We start from the raw sequence: 25,097 nt of genomic DNA on the forward strand, positions 1-25,097 counted from the left end.
GCAAGATGGGCATTGTTTTTCTCGAGGTTCCAGTTCCACATCACATACAGGCCCGGCTCGAAAAACACGAAGCCTGACGCGTTGTCACGCATGTACGAGGACACCAAGGAGATTCCAGTGCCCGACACTATTCTTCCTGCAGGAAATTTCTTGGCCCTTCAGACAAACCTTCACTCCGAGATCCTGAGAGCGTCCACAGCAATGTCCACCTCCGATGGGGCCCCCCTCCAGAACAAGGAGGGACTCCTATGGAGGGAGGACCGGATTGTGGTGCCAGAGGATGCCCGAACCTTAGTCTTGGGACATTGCCATGACCATCCACTGGCAGGACATTTTGGGCCGGTCAAGACCCTGGAACTTCTCCGACGTTCCTTCTGGTGGCCGGACATGGCCAAGGATTGTAAGAACTACGTGGGCTCCTGTGCCATCTGCCAGCGGAACAAGCCTTCAAGGAATAAGGCGTGGGGCCTGCTACGTCCATTGCCCATCCCTGAACGACCCTGGCAGAAAATCTCCATGGACTTCATAGTCGAGCTTCCACCTTCACTGAACCACACAGCAATTCTCGTGGTCGTGGACCGCTTGTCCAAGATGGCCCATTTCATCCCTTTACGGAAAACCCCATCAGCAGCCGAGACGGCGCAAGTCTTCATTCGAGAGATCGTTAGACTGCATGGGGTTCCCGAAGACATCGTCTCGGACCGTGGGGTGCAGTTTACCTCGCGGTTTTGGAGGGTATTGTGCAAAGCCCTGGATATCAAGCTGTCCCTTTCCTCGGCTTTTCACTCTCAGACCAATGGCCAGACCGAAAGGACCAATCAGACCCTGGAGCAATACCTTCGATGCTACACATCATTCTCTCAGGACGACTGGGTGCCACTCCTCCCTTTGGCAGAATTCGCGTACAACAACGCTTGCCATTCAGCAACTGGACAGTCCCCGTTCTTCGCCAACTATGGGTTTCATCCTGTCTTCCTCCCGGACTTGGTCCCGGAATGCCCGATTCCAGCGACACAGGATGCACTGACCTTCTTCACCTCCAACAATAGGAAACTACAGGAAGCCATCCGTCAAGCCCAAGAGGACTACAAGAGGGCTTTTAATAGGAAGCGAAGAGGGGATCTGGTGTTGCAGCCCGGAGAGAAGGTTTGGCTGGCTACGTCGAACTTGAGGTTGCTCTGCCCGTCAAAGAAGTTGGGACCTAAATTTATAGGCCCTTTTTGCATCAAACGGATGGTCAATGAGGTGGCCTATGAACTTGTTCTCCCTGAGACACTCAAGATCCACCCTGTCTTCCACGTGTCCCTGTTGAAACCAGTAGTCCCTGATGCCTTCCCAGAACGGGAATCCAGGCCCCCGGAGGCCGTAACGGTTGAAGAGGAAGAAGAATTCGAGGTGGAGGCAATCCTGAAGTGCCGACGAAGAGGGGGCCAGACCCAATTTCTCATCAAGTGGAAGGGCTACGGCCCTGAGGACAATTCGTGGGAGCCAGCCCATAATGTCCATGCACCTAGGCTTGTCCGGGGGTTTCTTCGTGATCACCCGTGGTGGAGAGATCGGGTGGGCATCCGGAGGTTGCCCGTAGGGGGGGGGCAATGTCAGGGATCTCCTCGATCCCCGCCGCGATGGGCTCGGCGCAGGCGCACTGCTCCACCCAGCGCACGGGCACTAGGTCCGGGCCGGCCGCGGCGTTCGAGTTCGCGCATGCGCAGTAGAAGCCGCGGCCGCCCGCTGGGCACCAATGGCAGCGCAGGGCGGGATATTTAAAGGTCCCTGAGCTGTCATTTCGTTGCCTTCTGGTCTTACCTGCTTCCTGTGTTCCTGTACCTGTGCCTAGTAAGTTATTGACCCGGATTGCCTTTGACCTTGCTGATTTCTCCTGCCCAGACCCTTGCTTGCCTGACCTCTCTCCCTGGATGCCCCTTATTAGATCTGACCTCCTGCTGCTGACCTGGCGTGTGACCCGACAATTCTCTGCCTGCTCCCTTGTACCTTACCGTCCTCTACAATACCGACTCGGCCTGTCTGACTACGCACTTGCTCAGCCATCCATCCATCCATCCCATCGGGGTCACCCGACCTCCTCACATCTGGCTCTCCCTGGTTGGAGCCCCTGGCGAACACCACTACCACTGACAGGTGTGCTCAGTAGAGGCGACCTGGTCTCGGGGTACTACAAGTCCATCCCCACCATCAGGGGCCCTGGTGAACAAGTACCCTGGGGCTTAGACTCCACGCTCTGGGCACGCCTGACCAGTGGAGTGCTAGTGGTGCCGCTCGGCGGTCCCTCACAGTATCCATGTGAATTTTTTAGCATTTTTTGGAGACAGAAAAAGCTTTATTTTGGTGATATTTATTCACCACTGGGATTTTTTTTTTTTTGCTTTGTAAATGAAAAAGTCCAAAAATTTTGAAAAAAGTGTTTTTCTTATAAAATTTAGCAAATAATATTTCATCATAAATCTTGGCCAAAATTTATTCCGTTATCTTTTTAGTAAAAAAAATAATAATCCAAATTAGTTTATAACCAAAGCTAAACTTTTTTTTACATTTTTATTTTATTTTTTTATATTATTATTTATGGGGGGGTTTTACATACTGTCACCCTAGCAGTACAGTGTCACCATGGTTACACTGTACTACTTGTGGGGGGTGATGAAGATTTTTTTTTATTTACACTGATTGCTTTTACACCCATAAAGGCTGTAAAAGCAATCATTTCTCCTTCTCTCTGGCTGCATTCTTGCAGCCATTGAGAACTACTGTGTGAGCTGTAATTGGTCACAGCTTGTCACATGGTACAAGGCTGTTGTGAATAGACGTGTGAAATCTGTGAATCATTCACAGATTTCACACGTAGTAAGAAATGATGTCAGAAGTGACATCTTGCTTACTACTCTGCTTGTGATCACTGATTGGCCAGTCAGTGATCACATGATCGGGACCTCGCAGAGAGGTCCCGTACGGCGATCGGTGTTCCACTGTATCTGGAGGACACAGCAGGCACCGGATCGTGGTGCTGCGCTCTCCCAGGGAGCGTGCACAAGCAGGGTGCGGGGAGGCCGTTTGTAAACGGCCACCCGACCCTGCACTGCCGCCGTCCGGCCATTTATATACAATGGCTGGATGGGAGGTGGTTAAGTAATTCAACGTGGCCATCTCCCTACTTTTCCTACTTGTGCTCTGATTGGGTTTCATTTGCTTGCTGTATTACTTGGGCATTTACTCCAGTATTAAAGCGGTAGTAAACTTAAAAAAAAAAACTTGCAATGTAAAGGCATACTGTGCTAGTATGGATTGCAAACTAGCATATTATGAAAGACATACCATGAAACAAAGCCCTCCAGTGGCACACTCTCACCACTGCTGAGGCTTCCATCTTCACCCGGTCTTCCTTCCGGATCCCCAGGCTGCAGCCACTTGAATGGCCAAGCCAGGATGGCATCACTCCCACGCATGTGCACGGGAGCCATGGCAGCTGCCAACAAAGCAAGTATCTCCTAAACTGTGCACACTTAGGAGATATTAATTTAACCTACAGGTAGCCTTTATTATAAACTTCCGTGTAGGTAAAAATCAAATTCAGGAGCTTTCTACCGCTTTATTTCTCAGATTCCTTGCTGCTCTTAGTGGTTACTGAATAGTCATAAACATCTGGTGTGAACAGTGTTACATACGTTCATGCTTGGTTTACCTGGAAACCTAAAATGCTTATAATTTGGACATTTTGCAACATCTGGTAAGCAGACTTGGATGCTTTCTGGCAAACTGATACAATTTGTGCTCCACTTATATACTAAAATATAACAACCACAAAACATGGAGGAAAGAGGGACAGGGCAGTTCTTAAAAGGTGCAGTCTGACTCAGGCACTTTTCCAGTATCTCATTTATTATGGCATTTGCAGCAGTTTATGATGGATCTGCAACATGTGCAACTGTCATCCTAAAACAGCTGGCTGCACTTTGTTTCTGCTTTTTATTATCTACTTTAAAAGGAACCTGTCATGGTATCAATTGCTGAGACCTTCTTGTGGAAATGCTAGTTGTCTGGCTGTCATATTGGCTCTTAGTTAAAGTACTCTAATGCCTGGTACACACTATGAGAATATCGGATGAATGATCGTCCATTTTTTTTTTTTTCATGCTAGTCTCGTATCAAATAAGAATAGGTTACTAGAGTTATGACAATTCTTGTAAGACAGGATACAACTTCCTGTGAAGATGTAATGTATTGTAATGTATTCTTGTGTTTCCCAGAATGTGTGGTCTTGGTCACTTGATTTTTTTATGGATGAATACTATACTAATTACACGAAAATCTTTCCTTCTGTTATCTTACAAGAAAAATGTTCACGCTTGTCCCTTCAGATAATTTTTGCATGAACTGTTGTGATCATCATTTGAAAGCTCTGTACAAATGATAAAATCATCAGACGATTGCTGCGTAAACATTTTTTTTTTATCCAATTTTCTCATTGTGTGTACTAGGCTTAAGTTTCTGGCCCATAACTAGTAAGATACTGACTTCTAACGTCATTCCCACTTTCCTGATTTGCGTGCTTGTTCTGGATCACGTACTTGAAGCCATAGGAGAAGCAAGAGAACCTGACAACTAGTGTTTTTATTGGGAAGTCAGCAACAACTGTTCCCTTATTTCTCTATGCCGGGTATACTTTAAAGTAGATCTACCAATACCCATGCATAACAGACAGCTTACAGTAGTACAATGCAGGCTGTACATGGTACCTGCATTCTTCTGTGACTGGGGTGCCCAAATCCCAGGCACTAAATTTGACACTTCTTGGGGGTTGGCAAGCATTGGGCCTCCTCCCTGCCAACACCTGAATGTTCTTACTCGTCTGTCACTATGATGGCCAACCTTACTGGTTAGTAGCAACAGAGGTGGAATGGGCAGGGTTACCCGTAATGCGTTAAGACTTGTTGGTTGCAACACAGGATTGTGGGACTGAACTCTCATGCATTTAAAACATATGTTCAGGCAGAAATGAATTCATTTGAGTTGAGCAGCAGGAACTACATTTCCCATTTCAGCTTGTCACTTTATCCAGCCATGGAGGGACTACAAGTGAATAGCATCAGGCCCTTCCATGGCTTTCTGCAGCTGGAGAGTCATGAGCTGTATTATGCCGGCTACGCACTCTTCAGTATAATTCATTGCAATCATAATTCCATTTTATAGACTTTTATTGGCTCCTCCATAGCATCCTATTTTAACAAAGTGCAGTGCAAAGCGGAAATCAAAATGGAGGGTTCTAAGTCAGAGTCTTGCAGCAGTTTGGGTCCCTGTGTTGCTATTCTAGCCATTTATGGTTGTTTGTTTTTCTATTATTAAGCATGTTAAAACACATTTCCAGGCCCTATATTTGCTGGTAAATGGGCCCTAAACTTCTGATAAGTGTTGTTGACGTTTACTGTAAAAAGGTTCATTTCCCAGTCTCCCTTTTGGTAAATAAGACTATCTATTACATTAAATGGGGATATGGACATATTTTATTTATTATGATCTGGGCTAAATATTACTTTAAAAATATATTGTCAGGTTGGTAAGTTATTTCATATTAATTTTGTGTATTTTTACCCACCCATGCACTAGTGAAGGAGTTTGCTTAGGGACTCATCCCGTATGGGCCACTCATTCTGAAGTTTCAGTCAAACAAATGCTACTTCAAAACAGGCTGCTTCTGCTGTGCTTAGAAAAATAATCTGCAGCTTGGGGGCACAGCATGCATCCACACTTTCCTAGCTCCTCTGACACCATAGTCTTAACAAGCTGAAATGTTCTGCTATTTCCTCACGTTTTGTCTCTAGCTGAACCATAGTGTTCTGGGAATTGTTCTACATTAAAGCACGACTGTGGCTTTTTTTTTTCTTTTTTTTAGATCTAGTGGACATAAAAAAGATCTACTTACCTGATCCCTCCACTCCTCCACACTGCTAGGCCAGTCCCCCATACTCCAGCAGTCCAAGGTCCTGACATCTAGGCCAATGCAGGGCTAATGACCCTACATTGTACATGATGACTCTGAGGGACAGTCCACCAGAGAGCATGGGGGAGAGCCATCTGCCAGGAGAGTGGACGATCTGGTAAGTAAAAGTGCAGCTTCTTCTCTCTCCTAGAATAAGCAAGCAGTTAACTTTTGCACAGCCCTACTTCAACTGGGGGATTTTCAAATTTCCTTCAAATATTTATTTGTAAAAGAAATCTACTAGTTAAAAATAGGATAAAAATGGTTTAGAAACATAAAAAAGGTAGTAGTAAAATTGATCCTGAATGTGAGAACAAAATAGTTAGCTGTACCCAGTTTCAACAAAAGGCTGCAAATTTTGCAGATGAAATCTGTATAACAGGAGATCGGATTATGAAAAAAAAAAGGACCTACAAATCTATATACAACAAAGATTGCACAGTACAGTATATCCTGTATAATAGGAGAAAAAAAGCAGAGCACTTTTTTTGTTGTCAGAAGCACTGGGATGTTCTTGCACCCATTCACTGTTCCACCTGCATGCTCACCGCCACATTTTACTCTCCTCCTTAGTGTTGCATTTCCTCCTCCTTTGCAGTGTAAAATGCTATTAATGTATTTCTGCTTCTCTTTCCCTTTGTTCTCAACCTGTGCCCACAGAGCAGGATATAGGCTTCAGATTTATTAAACATTGTCAAAATAAAGAATATGGATCATCTTGCTTACAGCACACAGCAAATAGAGTGCATACACACAATCAAAGCAGACAGGTCACACACAGTGTTTGATTTGCTAAAGGCAAATAGACTCCGCACATGGAAGTTAATAAGGGGAAACTCTGCTGACTTCCATCATCCATCCATGTGCAAGCAAAAATGCTATTTTGTTTGATTTTCCATGCATCTGATTTGGTATTCTTTAACTCCCTTACTGAGCTCTGGAGCAACTGCACTTTCAAAGTGCACGGTTATTTGCCTTTAGTAAATCAACCCCAGTGTCTCAGCATATGCAGAAGGAGCAAACACAGAGAACAGACACAACAAACAGCATATACACAGTCAGGGCACACAATTACTTTACAATTGCACTTAATTTTGTTGTTGTTTGCATGGGCAACACTGGTTCAATTTTTAGCCCAATCTTCCTAGTAGATCAAGAATAAGGTGGTCCATCATATATTACAAATATAGTTGTATTCTGATGTAATGTGGATATAAATATATTTTTACTGTATAGCCATACAGTATAGGCATAGTAATCAAAGGTGGCTGGAAATAAGACAGATCTTGGCTCTATGTGTGTACGTTATTAATCATATTACTATGAGGCATTTTTATTTTTCTAAAAGAAATCCTTTTGGCTAGGCTAGTTGGCACATGTACCTCCAAAGAATGCCAGCTTACTATTTGAATTTTATTTTCTTATATATTGGCAGTATATTTACTTGTGTTGGAACGGCACCTTTGTGACTTTGGCATGGAGAATGTTAATCATTTAAGCTTAGCTCTTCCTGCTTCTTCCCCTCCCTTCCTTCTGCTTCGATGTAGCTGTGATGGTCCATCCTACCTCTGATGTATCTAAAACCCTTCCTTGGCGTAGAAAAACCAGGTTATCACATGGTGCAGTAAATAGTGCCAGTTCACAAAATAGATAACCATATTAATAGATTTTTCAGATATAGAAATCCACTATTTTAGATGATTTAATGGCAGGCATACATTTGGATGTTGGGAATATATTCAAATTGTTTGGCTAATATGACTAAACTAAGAATCCTAGGGTTTTTTGTTTTTTATTATAGTTTTTAAGTATTGCCAATATTTTGCCCCACCCCCATAAGAATCCTATCCTAAAGTGAGAATGGCAAACTATTAAAACCATAGTTTTACTTTAGTAGCTCATTTTACTCATTTTTGTTTTTTTTTTAAGCTGAAAGAACTGTGGCTAATAGTGCTCTGGAAGAATATATCAGGGAGAAAGAAAAGTATGAAGACTGCAAAAAAAAGAATGCAGTGAAAGGCTCATCTAGAGAACAACAGGTAAGTTAGTTATAATGTTTATTAAGAAAATATAAATTTCTATAGACCTATGTCCTACCTATTTTACGCGAGGATATAAATGCTAAAACAACAAAAAAAAAAAAAGTTGGGCAAGATTTCCTGAACACAGCTTAACATTTCCCTGTGTTCTGTCACTTGGAAAATGTTACATTTATAGAAAAATACAGTGCCTTGAAAAAGTATTCATACCCCTTGAAATTTTCCAAATTTTGTCATGTCACAACCAAAAACGTGAATGTATTTTATTGGGCTTATGTGATAGTTTTCCAAATTTTTTACAACTAAATATCTGGAAAGTGTGGCGTGCATTTTTTTTCAGCCCCCGAGTCAATACTTTGTAAAACCACCTTTCGCTGCAATTACAGCTGCAAGTCTTTTTGGGTATGTCTCTACCAGCTTTGCACATCTAGAGAGTGAAAATTTTGCCCATTCTTCTTTGCAAAATAGCTCAAGCTCTGTCAGATTGGATGGAAAGCATTTGTGAACAGCAATTTTCAAGTCTTGCTACAGGTTGTCAATTGGATTTAGGTCTGGACTTTGACTGGGCCATTCTAACACATGAATTTGCTTTGAAATAAACCATTTCATTGTGGTTCTGGCTGTATGTTTAGGGTTGTTGTCTTGCTGGAAGGTGAACCTCTGCCCCAGTCTCAAGTCTTTTGCAGATTCTTAACAAGTTTTCTTTTAAGATTGCCCTGTATTTGGCTCCATCCCTCTTCCCATCAGCTATAACCAGCTTCCCTGTCCCTGCTGCAAAAAAAGCATCTCCACAACATGATGCTGCCACCACCATGTTCACAGTGGGGATGATGTGCAGTGTTCATTTTCCATCATTTTGCTTCTAGGCCAAAAGTTTAGTTTTGGTATCATCTGATCAGAGCACCTTCTTCCACATGTTTGCTGTGTTCCCCACATGGCTTCTCACAAACTGCAAACAGGACTTCTTATGGCCTTCTTTCAACAATGGCTTTCTTCTTGCCACTCTGTCATAAAGGCCAGATTTATGGAGTGCACGACTAATAGTGGACAAATCCCTGTGGACAGATTCTCCCACCAGAGCTTTGGATCTGTGCAGCTCCTCCAGAGTTACTATGGGCCTCTTGGCTGCTTTTCTGATTAATGCTTTCCTTGCCTGGCCTATCAGTTTAGGTGGATGGCCAAGTCTTGGTAGGTTTGCAGTTGTGCCATATTCTTTTTTTCATTTTTGGATGATGGATTGAACAGTGCTCCGTGAGATGTTCAAAGCTTGGGATGTTTTTTTATAACCTAGCCCTTCTTTAAACTTCTCCACAACGTTATCCCTGACCTGTCTGGTATCTTCCTTGGCCTTCATGATGCTGTTTGTTCACTAATGTTCTCTAACAAACCACTGAGGGCTTAACAGAACAGCTGTATTTATCATGAGATTAAATTACACAAAGGTGGGCTTTATTTACTAATAAGGTGACTTCTGAAGGCAATTGGTTCCACTAGATTTTAGTTAGGGGTATCAGAGTGAAGGGGGCTGAATACAAATGCAAGTCATACTTCAGATATTTATTTGTAAGAAAATCATTTATCATTTTCCTTCCACTTCACAATTATGTGCCACTTTGTGTTGGTCTATCATATAAAATAACCTGAAAATACATTTGCGTTTTTTGGTTGTAACATGACAAAATGTGGAAATAGCCATACACTCATGGGTGGGAAATGTTGCTAAAAAGTGCTTTAATTTCTCCCGTACTTTAAAACCAAAATTGACACAGGATAAAGAAGCAGGTTGTATACAATAATGAACCACAAAGGTCGAGGACCACGAGGCCACCCTACAGATTACATCAAGAGCCACATGCTGTGAAAGACATAGACACAATCCTGGTCAAATGAGCTGTTGCCTCCTCCAGAGGAGCCAAGCCCTTAGCTCCATGCCACAATCGTCCTAGATGAGGCATGTTTCCCTTTTGTTCTTTTTGCCAAAAAAAAAAAAAAAAGAATAAACAGACGATGTGAAAGCCTGAAGGAAGCTGTAGCTTGTAGATATAACTTCAGAATCTCTGAGCAATTCCTAGAACCTCTTGCTTCTAGAAACTGAACCAAATAAAGGCACTGCTGAGAGTCAAACGCAGGATCCCCTGTTTACTAGACAGGCGTTTTAGCCAACTAAACCACAGTGCAACCTCTCTCCCAGGCACTTTAAAGGTTGGCAGAACATTTTCTTATTTACCATGAAAGACTGATGGTACCTTGGGATTTGAGTCAAACATATGTAACAGGACCACTTGATCTGGAAAGAATGTTAATAAATGTTCTTTATGACCGATGGCTCCTATTTGCAAGGCTCTTTACGCTGACATAATGGCCATGAGAAAGGTGGGCTCGATAGAGAGGTCTTTATTGGAGACAGACCTAGCACACTCCGCTCTGTTCCCGAGAGGGAATCGAGGACAAGAGGGAGGATCCCATTTGGGAAACCTCGGCTTTCTCTGAGGTCTGAGCTTGTTGCTCCCTTGAAGAATTGTCGGACAAGAAGATGCCCAGCCCAAGATACACCTGTGAAAAACGAAAAGGCTGACAGTTGTACTCTGAGGGAACTGACAGATAGGGACAGATCTCAATCTGACTGGAGGAAGCCTAGAATATCTTGAACTTCTGGATCATTACATGACACATCGGCAGCAGACAAGTACTCCACAAACTTTGACCAGATTCTCCCATAAACTTTGTACTCACTCTCCTAGTATTCATGAGAGCGGAGATGACTATGGAGGAGCAGCCGAGGGCCTCCAATCTCCCCTTCTCAAGAACAAGACCATCAGATGCAACCGTGCTGGAAATAGATGTAGAATTTGCACCCTGTGACAGAAGGTCTGGCCTAAAAGGAAGGGGCATAGGGTCACGGTAGCTGAGCTGTACAAGCAAGGGGAACCATGGCCTGTTTGGCCAACATAGCAACACTGCCACTACCTCCACTTGTTCTGTTCAGAGTCTTTGTAGAAACCTGAGAATGACTAGAACTGGAGGATATGCACATACCCCACTGAATTTCCAATGATCCACCAGGGCATCTGTGCCTAAAGCTTGGAGATGTTCGCCCCTCGTACAATACTTCTCAAGATTGTTGTTGCACGGGGAGGCGAGCAGATCGACTTCTGGACTGACTCCCAGGGACAGAATTCAGCTAAAACCCTCCACATGGAGAGACCATTCGTTGTTGTCCAAATGGACTCCAAATGGACCCGTTCCAATATTCTGGACTCTGTGGATATAAGCTGTTGAGATGTCAGCTAGATTCTTCTGAGCCCAAGACATAATTGGCTCCAATTCCTGTAACAGAGAAAGGCTGGGAGTCCTCCCTTGTCTCTTTTTGTAGAAGACCGCCATAGTGTTGTCTAACCTAAGAGCACTGATGCTCCCTTCGTCCGATAGTGAAAGCCTATAGGGTGTGGAAGGCTGCCCATAACTTCAAAATGTTCAACACAATCTTGTGAAAGTGAAAGCCCCACCTGCCTTGAACTATCTCTGACAGGCAGTAAGCCCTGTATCCTGTATTTCTGGCATTGGATGTGATTGTGATCCAGGAAAAGGGGGCAATGTAACTGCAGTTGAGTAAGTCTCTCCATTGTAGCCAGCAGGAAAGACTCTCTATCATGTCTGAGGTTATGTAGATGACCTGAATTCTGCTTCCTGGCTCCCACTGCTGGAGAAAACCCCTCTGAAAGAGCTGCATCCTCCAGGGCCCCCCTAACTGTCGGGCCACAGACACCATATTGCCGATAATTTTAGACACGGAGAGGCTCACAAGCAGGAGGAAGATATTTTCTAGAGGTAAAGCAATGGTGCTCTTGATTGTATCGAACTGAGCCCCAGGGTAAACAAGAGACTGAGTGGGTTCCAGGTGGCTTTTTTCCAGATTCAGCAGCCAGCCAAATTCGAGGAGCATTGAAATTACCTGAGCTCTGTGCTCCAGAAGCTGCCCTCTGTCTTGGCACAGTAGGAGAAGGTCATCCAAGTAACAATGCAAGCGGATGCCCCTTGTTCTGATTAAGGCTATAACAGCCAATAAGACTTTGGAAAACACTCAGGACGGTGTTGAAAGCTCGGATGGTAGGCAAGTGAGCTGGAGATTATCTTGACCTACAGCGAACTGAAGGAACTTGCTGAAGTTTTCTGCAGTGAACACATGAAAGCAGGCATCTTTAGGTCTATGGAAATGAGCCAGATGCCTGGCTGGACCGCCTGTGAATTGTGGACATTTGTCTCCATCTTGAACTCCTTTTTGATTAAATTGTTTTAGGTGCGTGAGGTCTATAACCAGCCTCCGCAAGCCGTTTTTGTATGATTATAAGGAGGGGCGAATACATGCACTGAAATCTCCAACTTTCTGGAACTGACACAGCAGCACCTTGTGACACCAGTGACTTTACGTAATATCAGAGTATATGCTTCTTTTTCTCAGAGTGACGCAAGTCCGTGGAAACGAATCTGAGATGAGGAGAACTTCTGAAGGACCAATGCGTGTCCTGAAGAGACTGTTTTGACAGTCCAATAGTCTGAGATTGAGGCTCAAATTCATAAGACTTAGTAGCTTCCCGACTACCTTAGGTTGAGTTTTTAGCAGCCTTCTGAAGGCATGACTGGCCTCTTCCTAAAATCCCGACCTGGTCTGGAAATGCGTATGTCCCTCGCACGCTCTGAACTTTGTCTTCTAGACTGTGTCCTGTTCTGGCCTAGCAGGCGCCGGCCGTGAGGCAAAAACAAACCCAGACTTGCCACCCATGGCCCGGGCTATGGTGCTATTAAGCTTGTTGCCAAAAGTTGGAGCTCCGTCAAAAGGAATCTTGCACCATGCCTGTTTAGAGGCAAGATCAGCAAGCCAAGGCTTCAGCCATAATCCTCGCTTTGCCATAACTGATGAGAGCATTACCCTAGCCACCAAGCAGCTGCGATCAAATGAATCCTCACCATGGAAAGCCAGTGCCAGCTTAAGCTCTTTAATTTACTAGTTTCTGGCCACGTCATCTGAAAATGCTCTTAGAATACTATGTCCACACTCTCCTTCCAAACTTCCATCGCTTTAAACATGGCCACAAGTGCCAAGGCCGGCTTGCTGGTCATTCACTGTATCTTCCAAAGGAAGAGTGATACACTTTGCTAGCCTCAAAAAGGCCTCAACAACTAGAAAGGCAGCCTCTGGATGCATTACATCTTTATGCTTGGATGGATAGAGCTTGGTCATCTTGCTCAGAAGGGAGGTCTTTCTCACAGTCTTGCCTCACTCATCTAAAATGATGTTCCTTAGTTCTGTCAGAAACTGGAAATTAGAACGCTCTCTCTTGAGGTGCTTTAAGAATTTCCTTTTGCTATGCCGGAGACTTTACAGGCTCTACCCATTTTAATGGCCCCTTAATTGCCTTGACCAAAGATATCACTAGGGCAAAGTAAATCTTTTCTCCCACTGCCTCACTGTCTGAGGTCTTCATGGACAGATGGCTTGGTTTGGACAGTTCTAGCTCTTCCTGGCCATCCTTGGCAGGAGAACTCGCCATAACAGCTGTTAGACTTGTATGTGGCTTGTATCCCATTCTTTAAGGGACTCCTGCCCCATGTGCCTTAAAGAGATTTCTGGTTATCCCCATCCTTTTCACCAACTGCTCGGGCATAGCATGGCTCACGCAGAGACTTGCTCCTTGCTCGGAGTTACTGACGTGGTGGGTGCAGTGCCTGGAGGAGGATTCAGAGCTTCTCTTGTGATGCCTAGACCTTGATAGTGACCTATGGTGTTTAATTTTGGAAGAAGAATGTTGATGCTGTGACCCAATGAGTTCTCTATCATCTCCTGCCATGTACTGACGATCCGACCTGGAAGGACTAACAAAAACAAAATAGAGTAGAAGGAGTTAAAAACCCTGTGAGTGCCCAGGCAAGCGAGTAAAGAAAAGGGTTAAAAACACTCTCTCATACCTGCTATGCAAGGGCTGGGCACGGGGTGGGGGATGGTCGGTGACAGATCCATAGTGTGGAACTGCACAGCCAACCTGCACAGGTAATAGAGCCATACAGCACAATTAGGATGCAACAGGATCACAGACAGGAAGCACAGAAGGGTGGTAATGCAGAGCATATACCTGTGATGATTGTACACAGCGTTTAGGGAAACTGTTGCAAGCTGCCTGCAGGGAAAGCCCAATATCAACAGTACTGACAGCTGTTTATGATGACGTCACTGCTGTCCACAGTACTCAGAATCCATAGAGCCACTGTGCAGTGCCCGCATGCACAGTAGTGAATACAGGACGCCGGGTCAGAACACAGAGCGGTGGCTTGGAACGCAGATGCTCTCCAGCTGCCTTGAAAGGCCACAATAACACTAGAGTCAGGGCAGAAAGCAAACGGAGAAAAAAAACATATTTAATCACAAAAACAGCTGCCATGGAGCACAAAGGCAAATGTAGATTACCAAATAACGGCACTCACTCGACCTTGGCCTGGTGTGGGGAAACTGCTGAATCCATCCTGGGCATTTCATGGCCACCCGCTAATAGCAGGGCTGTCCAGCCAAACTGCCGCTTCTCTGCCAATGGCAGGGCCTGAGCTCTTCATTGGCACTACATCCATATGCCCTTTTTCCACCCCACTGATAGCTGGGGACTGCTGGAACTGATAAGAAATGCATCTCCTCGCCATCTTCCAGATATAGCTTACACGCTGAGCCACTGGGCCTTGGCTGTAAACGTTGCCATCCTAAGTGAAGGAACAAGGTAAGATTCCAAACACACAGGGTCCTAGTTCTGAGCTAAGATTTATGGGAATGGAGTCCTATAAGATTGGAGAAGAGGCAGGATTAACCCATATGTATGCTGCCCTGGAGTCTGTCAGGAAATAATTATTTTATAAAGTGCCTAATTGTTTACTTTTTAAGATTTTTATAACAGTTGTATTTTTATTACAATTTGCTTAAATAGTCCAGAGAGAGACTTAAAAAATGTACATTTCAGACACTGGCTCTTCTGGACCGGTTTAAATCAAAGCTCACCCAGGCAATTTCTGAAACACCCGAAGAAGAAATGTCTGATCCAGAAGAAGATGATGACAAGGGATGGTAAGTGCTGATTTCGTGTTAGCTAATCATTATAACAAGATACACAGACACAACAAGACCTTAGAAGGAACTATGAATTCTTGCAACCTATAATTTGTTAGGCCACAATGTTGCCAGCTTAGATTTGTTCTGCAACAGCCATGTAACTTTTGATCACTTGGTAGTATTGGTTATAATAAAAATAAAGTCGTTTTCAGTTTTCTTCTTTAAAGTGTATATAAAACCCAAGCTATTTTGGTAGTTTGGGATAGAGTGGTAGTTGAACCGCTGTCAGGTTTTTATTGCTAGAAAAATCTGAATATGAATTGCTGTATCCTGGCATAGCGCATTAATCAGTAGGGCTGCTTAGGTAGTGGTGATTGGTGCACTCTTTGGGAAATGATGGTTGGCATCTCAGACTGTGGAAGGGTCTGGACCCTGCTTTAAGTGAAAGTGCAGCAGTCTGACTTTCCAGATAGCTGCAGCACTTACCAGTTAAATGAAAAAGAGTAAAAGATTATTTATTACTATATACAGTATATATGCAACCTGGCTGCATTACAGTCATAAATTGTAAGGGCTCAGGAGGCTTTTAAAGACTAAGCCAAAGGCCTTAGTTACTTATGTTCGTTTTTCAAGATTTTAAAGTTTCGGTTCAGGGACTTACCATCACACTCTGTTCCTTGATCCCCACTTTAATAAGCTAGCTTCCTCTTTACAGAGAGTATGTTGTCAAAGTAAATGATTTTCTGATGAGGACTCCCATTGTGGTAGTGAGGCACCTGCTCTGCATCACTGACAGGTAGGTGACTGTCTTGCTCCACTCCGGCAGCTTAATGACTTCCTTTTTAAAGGAAATTAAAGTGGAAACAAAACAGTGGCTTTGTGATTTTCTGTGCACTACATACTGATGAAGGTAATAGCTGCTGCATTAGTCATGTGACAGGTTCACTTTACACCATTATCCTAGTGCTTAAAGTAGGAGTAAGAGTTTACATGTTGCTGTCTACCTTCCTTGACCTCAAATGTCTTCTCTTTCTAGCAGTTTGCTTTTTGGACCCTCAGTGATTATTTTGCTATAGTACATTGCCTCATATTAGATGTAAAAACATATTGTAGGAAGTGTGCCTGGTTTTTGAATATTTATTTTCCCTGGTGTCTGCTGAAGAATGTGTTGGAATTGTGTTACGTTGTGCACAGCCTCCAGGGGAACCACTTTTCAGGACACATTTCAGCACACTGCGGTGGTGTTAATTAAAGGTAGACTTGATTGGTTAAGTATACAGAAATGAGAGATGTTTTGGATTCCCAGCCTCATGGTAGCAACTGAAAAATGTGCTTGGACATTGTGGAGACTGCATAACAAGGTATTACTGTACTTTGTACAGCTGCTCTTGCTGAATGCCATCAGACCATTTCTGAAGTGTATATTTTGTGTTTCAATAGCACTTCCTGTGATTGTCAGCCTAGATTTAGTATTACACATTGCCAAAGCCAAGGGTCTGAAATGACCTTTCAGATTTTGGCAACAGAAGCTTGAAATGTCACAAAGTTTTTCAGGAGCCAGACAAAAGCAAGGAAAGGGCTGTGAGGTGGCTCAGTGTTGTTTAATGATATTATTGAGGAACATTGTGTTCTGGAGTGACCTAAAGGTTTGCAGTGTGACTCTGGTAGCTGAGAACTTTCACAGTGGTGGGCTGATATTATTATTATTATACAGTATTTATAAAGCGCCAATAGTTCGCTCAGCGCTGTGATAGGGGGTTATTCACTGGTAGTTCCAGAGTTAGGTTGAAATAAAGCTCAGATCCATCTATATAAGGCATAGTCCTATTTGCTCTAGTGGGAGAAAAAAATCTCTCCTCACTCTCTGAAGGCAGTCAGATATGTTTTTGTGAACCAGCAAACACAAATGCTCCTGCGCTTGGGGATGGACTCGATGCAGGCTACAACCACATTAAGAATGTCCTGGAACATGCACACCTTGCTGCCCTCAAATAGACCGGGGGAATCCAAATATACTGAATGAGGAAAGAACAAAGAGAGGGCGCACAGGCCTAGTGCATTACCATAAAAAATGTTTAAAAAGAAATAAAATAGATGTTGTACTCACAAACAAGAATAAAGTCAAGGCACATCATAATAGAACAGCTGGGTCAACACCGCACTGAGTAACCGTCCGCAATGGGGAGTGTAGACATCCAATAGGCTGACGCTAGGGCTCTGAGGAAGAGGCAAGTCCTCGAAACGCGTCAGCCTATTGGATGTCTACACTTCCCATTGCAGACTGTTACTCAGCGCGGTGTTGACCCAGCTGTTCTTTTATGATATGCCTTGACTTTATTCTCGTTTGTGAGTACAACACCTATTTTATTTCTTATTAGATATGTTTTTGTATTTTTTGGCATTGTATACTGTATGCCTGTTTCCTTTGTCCATTGTGGGATACAGGAATTCAGAGACAGTTGGTTTGTACTTCTGCCTACAGGAGGCTTAGGTACTGGCAAACAGAAAAATTGTAAGCCAGCCTCAGGGTAACCCCTCCTCTACTCTAAATGCCTCAGTTTTTTGTCCTTGTAGGATGAATGCCTGTTCTTTAGCCCTGATGAGAAATCTCTAACCATATTTAGTAGCCTTTTTTTCCCTCAATGTTTTATTCTTAGATCCTTCTTCTGTTGACTCAAATCAAAACTACTCACTACATCACTGCTTGAGCTGGTTTCTACGTAGCAGTTATTTGTATTAGCCTTTCTTCTCCTGTCTTTGACTTGTCATACCAAGACCCTACTGGATAGGACAGTAGTGGGCTAGTCTAAAATATGAATTTCAGGCACTGAGCTCTGTGTTGTGGTGCTTTGTATAGTGATACAAGTTATCCAGGCCCAGAGCTGTGACACAGTGAAAAAGTGTGACACTGTCTCTGAAGACTCACGTTGTGAGTAAGGCTATTCAGGCTGAAGCGTCAGGAGCTAGCTAGCTGTATGCACCCCTAGGCTCCTTTCAAATTTCCTGTTACCATGAGTTCTACCATGGCAAAGATTAACACTGTAGGACAGATGTAATTCTCTTGGTGAAGTGTCACATAGGCTTGCTCTCTTTCCACCATCCAGCGTGGAGAATGCATAATCCTGCTGCTCCTGCTCTGAAAAGCACCACATGAAACTCTAAATCTCCTTTCTATTCCTACTGCCTGCCTACAGTGGACTGGTAATCTTCTACTGTCTGACCTTCATCAGTGGCAGCTGCCTCGAACATAGTATCTAAGGCTTTGCCTCACATTTTGGACCTGCCTGCTTCTCCCCCATTTGGGTGCAACATGTCTAAACAAAGGAGACAATACTGCTGCTGTCCCAAGCTGATGCTCTTCCAACAGTGTTGGGTCTGCTTGGTATCCTCTGCTATCTGGAATACAGACACACATAGTTTATAGAGTATACATCATTGATGTCTCCTCCAGCTTCATCGGGTGAGGCCAAGTCACCAACCTTATTGTCAGGGTCCTCTACTGTAACTTAGGACTTTGTGGCCAAATTCACCCAATTCACCAAAGAAACTGACCACAAAGGTTCTAAGTGTACTCTCATGCCATCCCACTAAAGAATCTATCTCTAATCCTTCCAAGGCCTTAGCTTAGTTTTTGTAACCATCTCTGATTCAAATCCAGAGTACCAAGACTTTTGAAGTGCTGCGGTCACCTGCTATCATCTTGGAATTACCAGGGGTTGTTTTCGACCTTATTGATGCAGTGCTTCTACTCTGCATGTGGAGATTCAGCCTACTATCTTCAGCCTCTCAGTCTTTCAAAACTGCTGCAACTATAAAGACCCTTCCACTACACCTGTTATTCGAGGTATTCCTCTATACGGACTGGGAGCACCCTGAAGGTTCCAAGGTTGCACCTGACAACTGGAGCTGGAACTGTTTCCTTTGATAGTGAATTGTTGAAACTGGCCTATAACCACAGTGAATCCACCAGTGACCCACCTTAACAGGAAATTAATCAGACTGGTAAGAAGAATGCTTTCCTTTAAGGATTCTACTGACAGGCAGTTGGAATCTCTTCCTAAAGCTCAGTTTACTCTTGCTGGTTCTTTGTCCCATACTGACTGTAACCCTAGTCTGTCAAACTGTGGCAGAATGAGTTAGATCCATCAAAAATAATCTTTCCACTAATTTGAATGTATATCTAGTGCCTACTGTTTGAGTTGTGATTACTTATTATAAGCATCAATATTTATTATTCACATGGGTCTGCTGTCCATTCATATGCACATAGCTCTCTGGTAAAGATGCTGGGATTCAGATGTCAAATCCAAAGAGCATCTGACTTGCTTGGCCTTCAAGGGTGCAGTTTTTTTGGCCCTACATTTGATACTGTAATCAGGCCTTTTATGAAAGGCCAGAGCATACTCCTGCTTCATTATTGAAGGTTTAGCATGTATTCTTCTTCATCTACTCCTGCAATAGGTGTCCACAGATCCCTAGAATCTTAATCCCATTTCCTGCCCATCTTTGTGGAGGTGCTTCCCATGCATCCTATCTCTTTAGTCACGTTGACTTTTTTGCTTTAAATTCTTGAGTTTCTTGACTGACACAGGAGTCGCATCACATTTCCATGAGCATGTTGTATTCTAACTGATTCAAAGGTTTCCCTTGACAGTCTCACTTAGCAAAATTTGTCTCAAAAGAAATTGTCTGGCCAGACAACTAGGTTCTTATAAAAATTAAAGGTGGAAACCGTGCAAAACTGTGCATAAAAAAAAAGTGGGCAGCAAACAAAAAAGCAGATATCCTTTCTACCATGCAATACAATAATAAGTGTTGTGCTAATATATAAAACAAATGAAATAATCAAAAATTATTTGCAAAATATTTTTTCAATAAATGTATGAAAAAAGTCCACAGTGAATGAAAAGGGTATGAATCTCCTGTAAAAAAGCACAAATGCAATAATTTCAAACTAAATGTATAGTGAAAAAAATATTAGTCCACAGTGACTAAATTAAAGGTGTTAGTCCACTCCAGAAAAAAACACTCCACAACATCTATCTTCCTCCACTAACACCAGTGTCACCTGCCACCACAGTAAGGATAAGATGTGGACTTACCAGATGCAAAGACCTCTTTATTCAGAGTAGTCATAGGCGCTCTGAATGCTAAACCCCAATGGCATCTCTCCACGTCAATCCCAATACTGTTCACCAGTATTGCTTCTTAGATGTATGGTAAGCTCAACACAGGTAAAATAAGCAGATAAACACTTCTCATAGTGTAAACAGCATAAAACACCTTTTATTGGGTATAAAACCACACCTACAAACATAAACAGGCATCTGCAAAGATGGCCTCAAGTTCCTGTGCATTGCCTGTACGTGGTGGTGTCACGCAGGAGGCTCTGCCTGGCGAGTTTACAGACAGCGTCCGGGGCTAGGAAACTGTTGTCGTAACTTAATCCCAGTGCTAATTCTTGGAGCTAACAATCCTTTCCATTAATTAAAAACACTTGATGTGTATAGGAATCTCGTTTGTTTTGGGATCTCCTATAGAGTATCTCAAAGCTGATCAGGTCTCAGAAAAAAGTTATGTACTAGGCATTCCCTTGTTTAGATCTGCATGCATTGTGGTGTTAATCACTAACATAACATAACAGGTCAGCTGGACACAACCGCAACTTTGTTTTAGGCTGTCTTTTACTGGAATCCGTATTATTCACACTGCCTTTGCAGGAAAGGAGGTTAGGTCTTCCTCCAGGAATTGTTAAAGTCCAAGAGGCTAAATGGGTGTTCCAACAAGACAACGACCCCAAACACACCAGTAAACGTGCAACATCTTGGTTCCAGACCAACAAGATTGACGTTATGGAGTGGCTAGTCCAATCCCCGGATCTTAATTCAATAGAAAACTTGTGGGGTGACATCAAAAATGCAGTTTCTGAGGCAAAACCAAGAAATAGAGAAGAACTGTGGAATGTAGTCCAATCATCCTGGGGTGAGATACCTGTTCACAGGTGCCAGAAGTTGGTTGACTCCATGCAACACAGATGTACAGCAGTTCTCAGAAACAGTGCTTATACAACTAAATATTCATTAAGTGATTCAAAGGAAAGCAAAATCTTCAAACATTTTTCAGTTTATATAGTGAATGTTTGAGTTTGTAAAGAAGAATATAAACACTGCTATTTTTTTGAACAGTCTAATATTCACTTTTCTTCAATATTTTTAGAGGAACAACACAAATTTGATATATTTTTCTTCATGTTTTGATTTGGAATAGAATGTGTAGTGTTCCCAATGCATTTGTGTGGATGGAAATAAAAGCTATTAGAAGGATTTTGAGCTTTATTCACTTTTTTCAACACACTGCTATTATTTTGAACACAACTGTATATATATCAGTTTTGCAGGGACTGACTTGGTTATATAGAGATTACACAAACTATACATTTTTTTTTTCATCAATATCCTACTTTACTTTTAACCCTTAGTGTTTTAATAAATTGAAGGTTTTGCAGTTAGATTAGACACTTGTACAGAAAGAAAATATAGGCCAACCCTAGGGTATATAACCACTCCATACCAGTCATACTTCAATTTAGTCTAGTTTCCTTAAATGGAAAAAAGTTTTGGAACTTGTTATGTAGAGAGCCTGTTTTGGTTCTTTTAAGGGACAAGGTTTTATTGTATCCGAGATACTAATTTCTGCCCAAGATGGTCTTAGCCTTTTATCTCAATGAGGACATTGTATCGCAGTCCTTGTTTTGGGCTCTTGCTTGTCACTAAGGAAGTTGAGCTACATTGCCTGGATGTTGTGCGCATTTTTGGTGCGTTTTTGTGTGTTTTCATACAGTGTTTTTAGGCATTTTTTAATTTTGACATTTTTTTATTAGTCAATAGAGAAGAGCAGCAATAATCCAACATTATATTAGAAAAAAATGGAAAAGAAAAGAAAACAAAAGGGAATCAGAGAGAAAACATGAAAGAAGGGAAATTAAAGGGAACACGGATCTGGGGCTAACACCAGCAGGTAAATAGGAGGCCATAACTAGTATGAGGTAGGAATGGCAAGGAATAGCATATCAAAGGTTCCCAAACCTTAAGGAATCTCGGATGAGAATCATGAAGAATGCTAGACATCTGCTCATTGAACAACATAGCATTCATCCGAGTTCTCACCCCTTGGAAGGCTACCGAAGGGGTTCTCCAAGCTTGAGCTATAGTACGTGTAGCCGAAATAAATAGGTAAGATGCTAATTTCTTTTGAGACCTAGACAGACCCAAGATTGGTCAATGCAGGAGGGCCACCCTTGCATCCCTACGGACCGTAATATGAAATAGCGTTTGAAGCAAACCGAAAAACCCTAGACCAGAAGCTGATCAATCGTGGGCACGACCACCAAATGTACAAGACGTCCCCACGCAGACCACAGTTCCGGAAATACCTATCTCCGCCAGTCGAATTAAAGTGAGGAGTCTGAGTCGGGACCCAGTACCACCGAAGTAGAACTTTGTAGGCTGCCTCAGGAGTGACTGTATTAAATGAACATTTCGCCACCGAATCCCAGGCCTTACGCCAATCCTCCGCTGCAATCGAAACACCAAGATCTCACTCCCACTGAGAAACATAAGACAGGGGTGATGAGGAGGACTTACTGTTAAGGGAGGCATATATTACAGAAATAAGTCCAATAATATTCCCGTGGCGGGAACCCCCTAGATTCTCGAGCAGACTCCCAAGATGGAAGCGTACGAGCGTTCAGAAAATCGTATACAATAACAAAGCCATGGGAGGTCCACCAAGAGAAAGAAGAGGGATGTTCTAGGCCTGGCGGAAATAAAGGATTATGAGTGATTGGCAAAAGGGGTAGGATTATTTTTATTTTTGTTAGGGTAAATTAGTTAAGGTTGGGTTAAAGTTGGGATTGGGATTAGTATTTTATTTATTATATACTTATTTTGTATTTATAGTATTTTACTTATTATTTTCTCATTATTCATTTATTTTTGTTAGGGTAATAATAATTATAATAATAATAAAATAAATAAATAAGTGTAAAATAAATACACAAGTAAAAAAAATTAATCACAAATACTAGGTATAAAATAAATAAATAATAATTAGCCCCTAACCCTTAAAAACAAAACAAATTATTATTATTATTAATAATAATAATAATAATAATAATAAATAAACATCTAAACCTGAACAAAAAATACATTAATACTATTAATAATGAATAAATGTAAAATAAATACACAAATAAAAATAATTATAAATAAAACTTGTAATAGTAAATTAGTATATTAATAATAAATAACCCATAACCTTAATCCCCAAACCTAAAAAACTAATAAGATAAAAACGTTTTATATTTTTTATTTGGGTGTTTATTATTATTAATAATTTATTATTTTTTTTTAGTTAGGATTTATTAATCATGATTTTTTATTTGTGTATTTATTTTATTTAATTTTTTTTATTCATATACTAATTTTTTTATTTTACATTTTTTCATTTGAGCAGAAAATCGCACAAAACGCGCACAATCGTTTCTATTATTTTCTATGCCAATAAAAACGCGCCAAAGATATGCACATCTGTCCAAATTGAGCTACAAAAGTAGCTCCAAAACGTTTTTGAGCTTCAGGTGTTCTTCATCAGGCGACTTGGAGTGAAGATGTGAACCATCTCCATAGAGTAATATTGATTTTTTTTTTTTCTTTTTCCCCCTGAGCGTTTTGGAGCGTCAAGCTTTGCACTACAATATGCTCAGGTGTGAATACAGCCTTAAGAAGTCTGATATTATTATTATTATACAGGATTTATATAGCGCCAACAGTTTGCTCAGCCCTTTACAATATAACGGGAGAAAATACAGCAACAATACAGTTCAGTACAAGAGGGTTAGGAGGGCCCTGCTCCTTGGAGCTAACAATCTAGGAGGGAGGGGCTAGTGGTACAAAAGGTAGTAACTGTGGGGGATGGACTGGTTGGAAGAGTAGAAGATTCCATTATTAGCTGAGGATCCACAAAAGAAATATCTGGCTTCCAGCTATACCATTTTAAGATGGATTTGTCAGACCATTGTTCAAGCATATGTCTTGAAGGATAAGGTTCCTCTGTTTTCCAGTTAAGGAGTGCTCCAGCAGGGCGATAGGTGCCTTCTGGGAATTTCGGAATCAGGGCTTGGTTTTTAAAGTCTGTAAGGCTATGACTTGATCTTTAGTTCACACCTTTTCAATGTTTTACTAGGTGGAGGTTTCAGCCTTTGCTTATGCCAGTTTTCCTGATCTCACACTCCAGTGTTTTATGCTGGCATAGCTAAGTCATAGTCACACCCCTCAGAACGTGTCCTCATAAAGACTTGATTGCAGAGAAAGAGAGGGAGCATGTCAGACCAAATCTGTTAGAGTGCTGACTACTTCGAGCATTTGGTCTAACTCTGGTGTCTTACTAGACATCAGTCATATTTAGACAAAATGGTTGTATGTAGACAAACTGCACTGCTACTGCAACAGTATTGGAGTTAAAGCTATAATAATGGAGGCTGTTAATAAAATGTCTGTCTGATAGAATATATTTTTGATCACTTACATTAAAATAGGATTTCTCTTTAAATATAATTCTACTGAAAACTGATATTTCAGTTTGGGTGGATATTCCTGATTCAAATCACCTTCTACCTACTAGGGAAGGCCTCCATGACAAAATATTCTCACATTGGTTTTTAGGCTGTCTTGGTTTAATCTTAAGGTGGGAATACATGATTAGAAAATGAACCGATCGGCCATCAGCATTGTTTGCTCAATATAACACATGCTTTATTTCGTACAATCGTCATACCACAGCATAGAAAATCGGTCATTTGCATGTGAAACAACAACATTTTTCACTGTTGTTCAATCGGATTTTTTCTTTCACAATATCGTTATCAGTTAAAACATTCTGCTCATCAGCGGAGAGAAAATCTTTCGCTCAGTGGTTCCACAAA

General features: G+C 42.1%; 1 protein-coding gene across 1 annotated transcript in view; it reads left to right on the plus strand.

Annotated features, from left to right (window-relative positions):
* CWC27 (CWC27 spliceosome associated cyclophilin) overlaps positions 1-25,097 on the plus strand; it is a 213,914-nt gene that overhangs the window by 135,270 nt on the left and 53,547 nt on the right. Inside the window, exons 12-13 of the mRNA XM_089653456.1 lie at positions 7,919-8,028; positions 15,027-15,130. Of these exons, the coding sequence (XP_089509582.1) occupies positions 7,919-8,028; positions 15,027-15,130 (214 nt within the window). The remainder of the gene's footprint in view (positions 1-7,918; positions 8,029-15,026; positions 15,131-25,097) is intronic.

Source organism: Staurois parvus, unplaced genomic scaffold (assembly GCF_062004578.1).
Source record: "Staurois parvus isolate SC_StPar_1 unplaced genomic scaffold, SC_StPar_1.0 ptg000714l, whole genome shotgun sequence".
Taxonomy (NCBI): Eukaryota; Metazoa; Chordata; class Amphibia; order Anura; family Ranidae; genus Staurois; species Staurois parvus.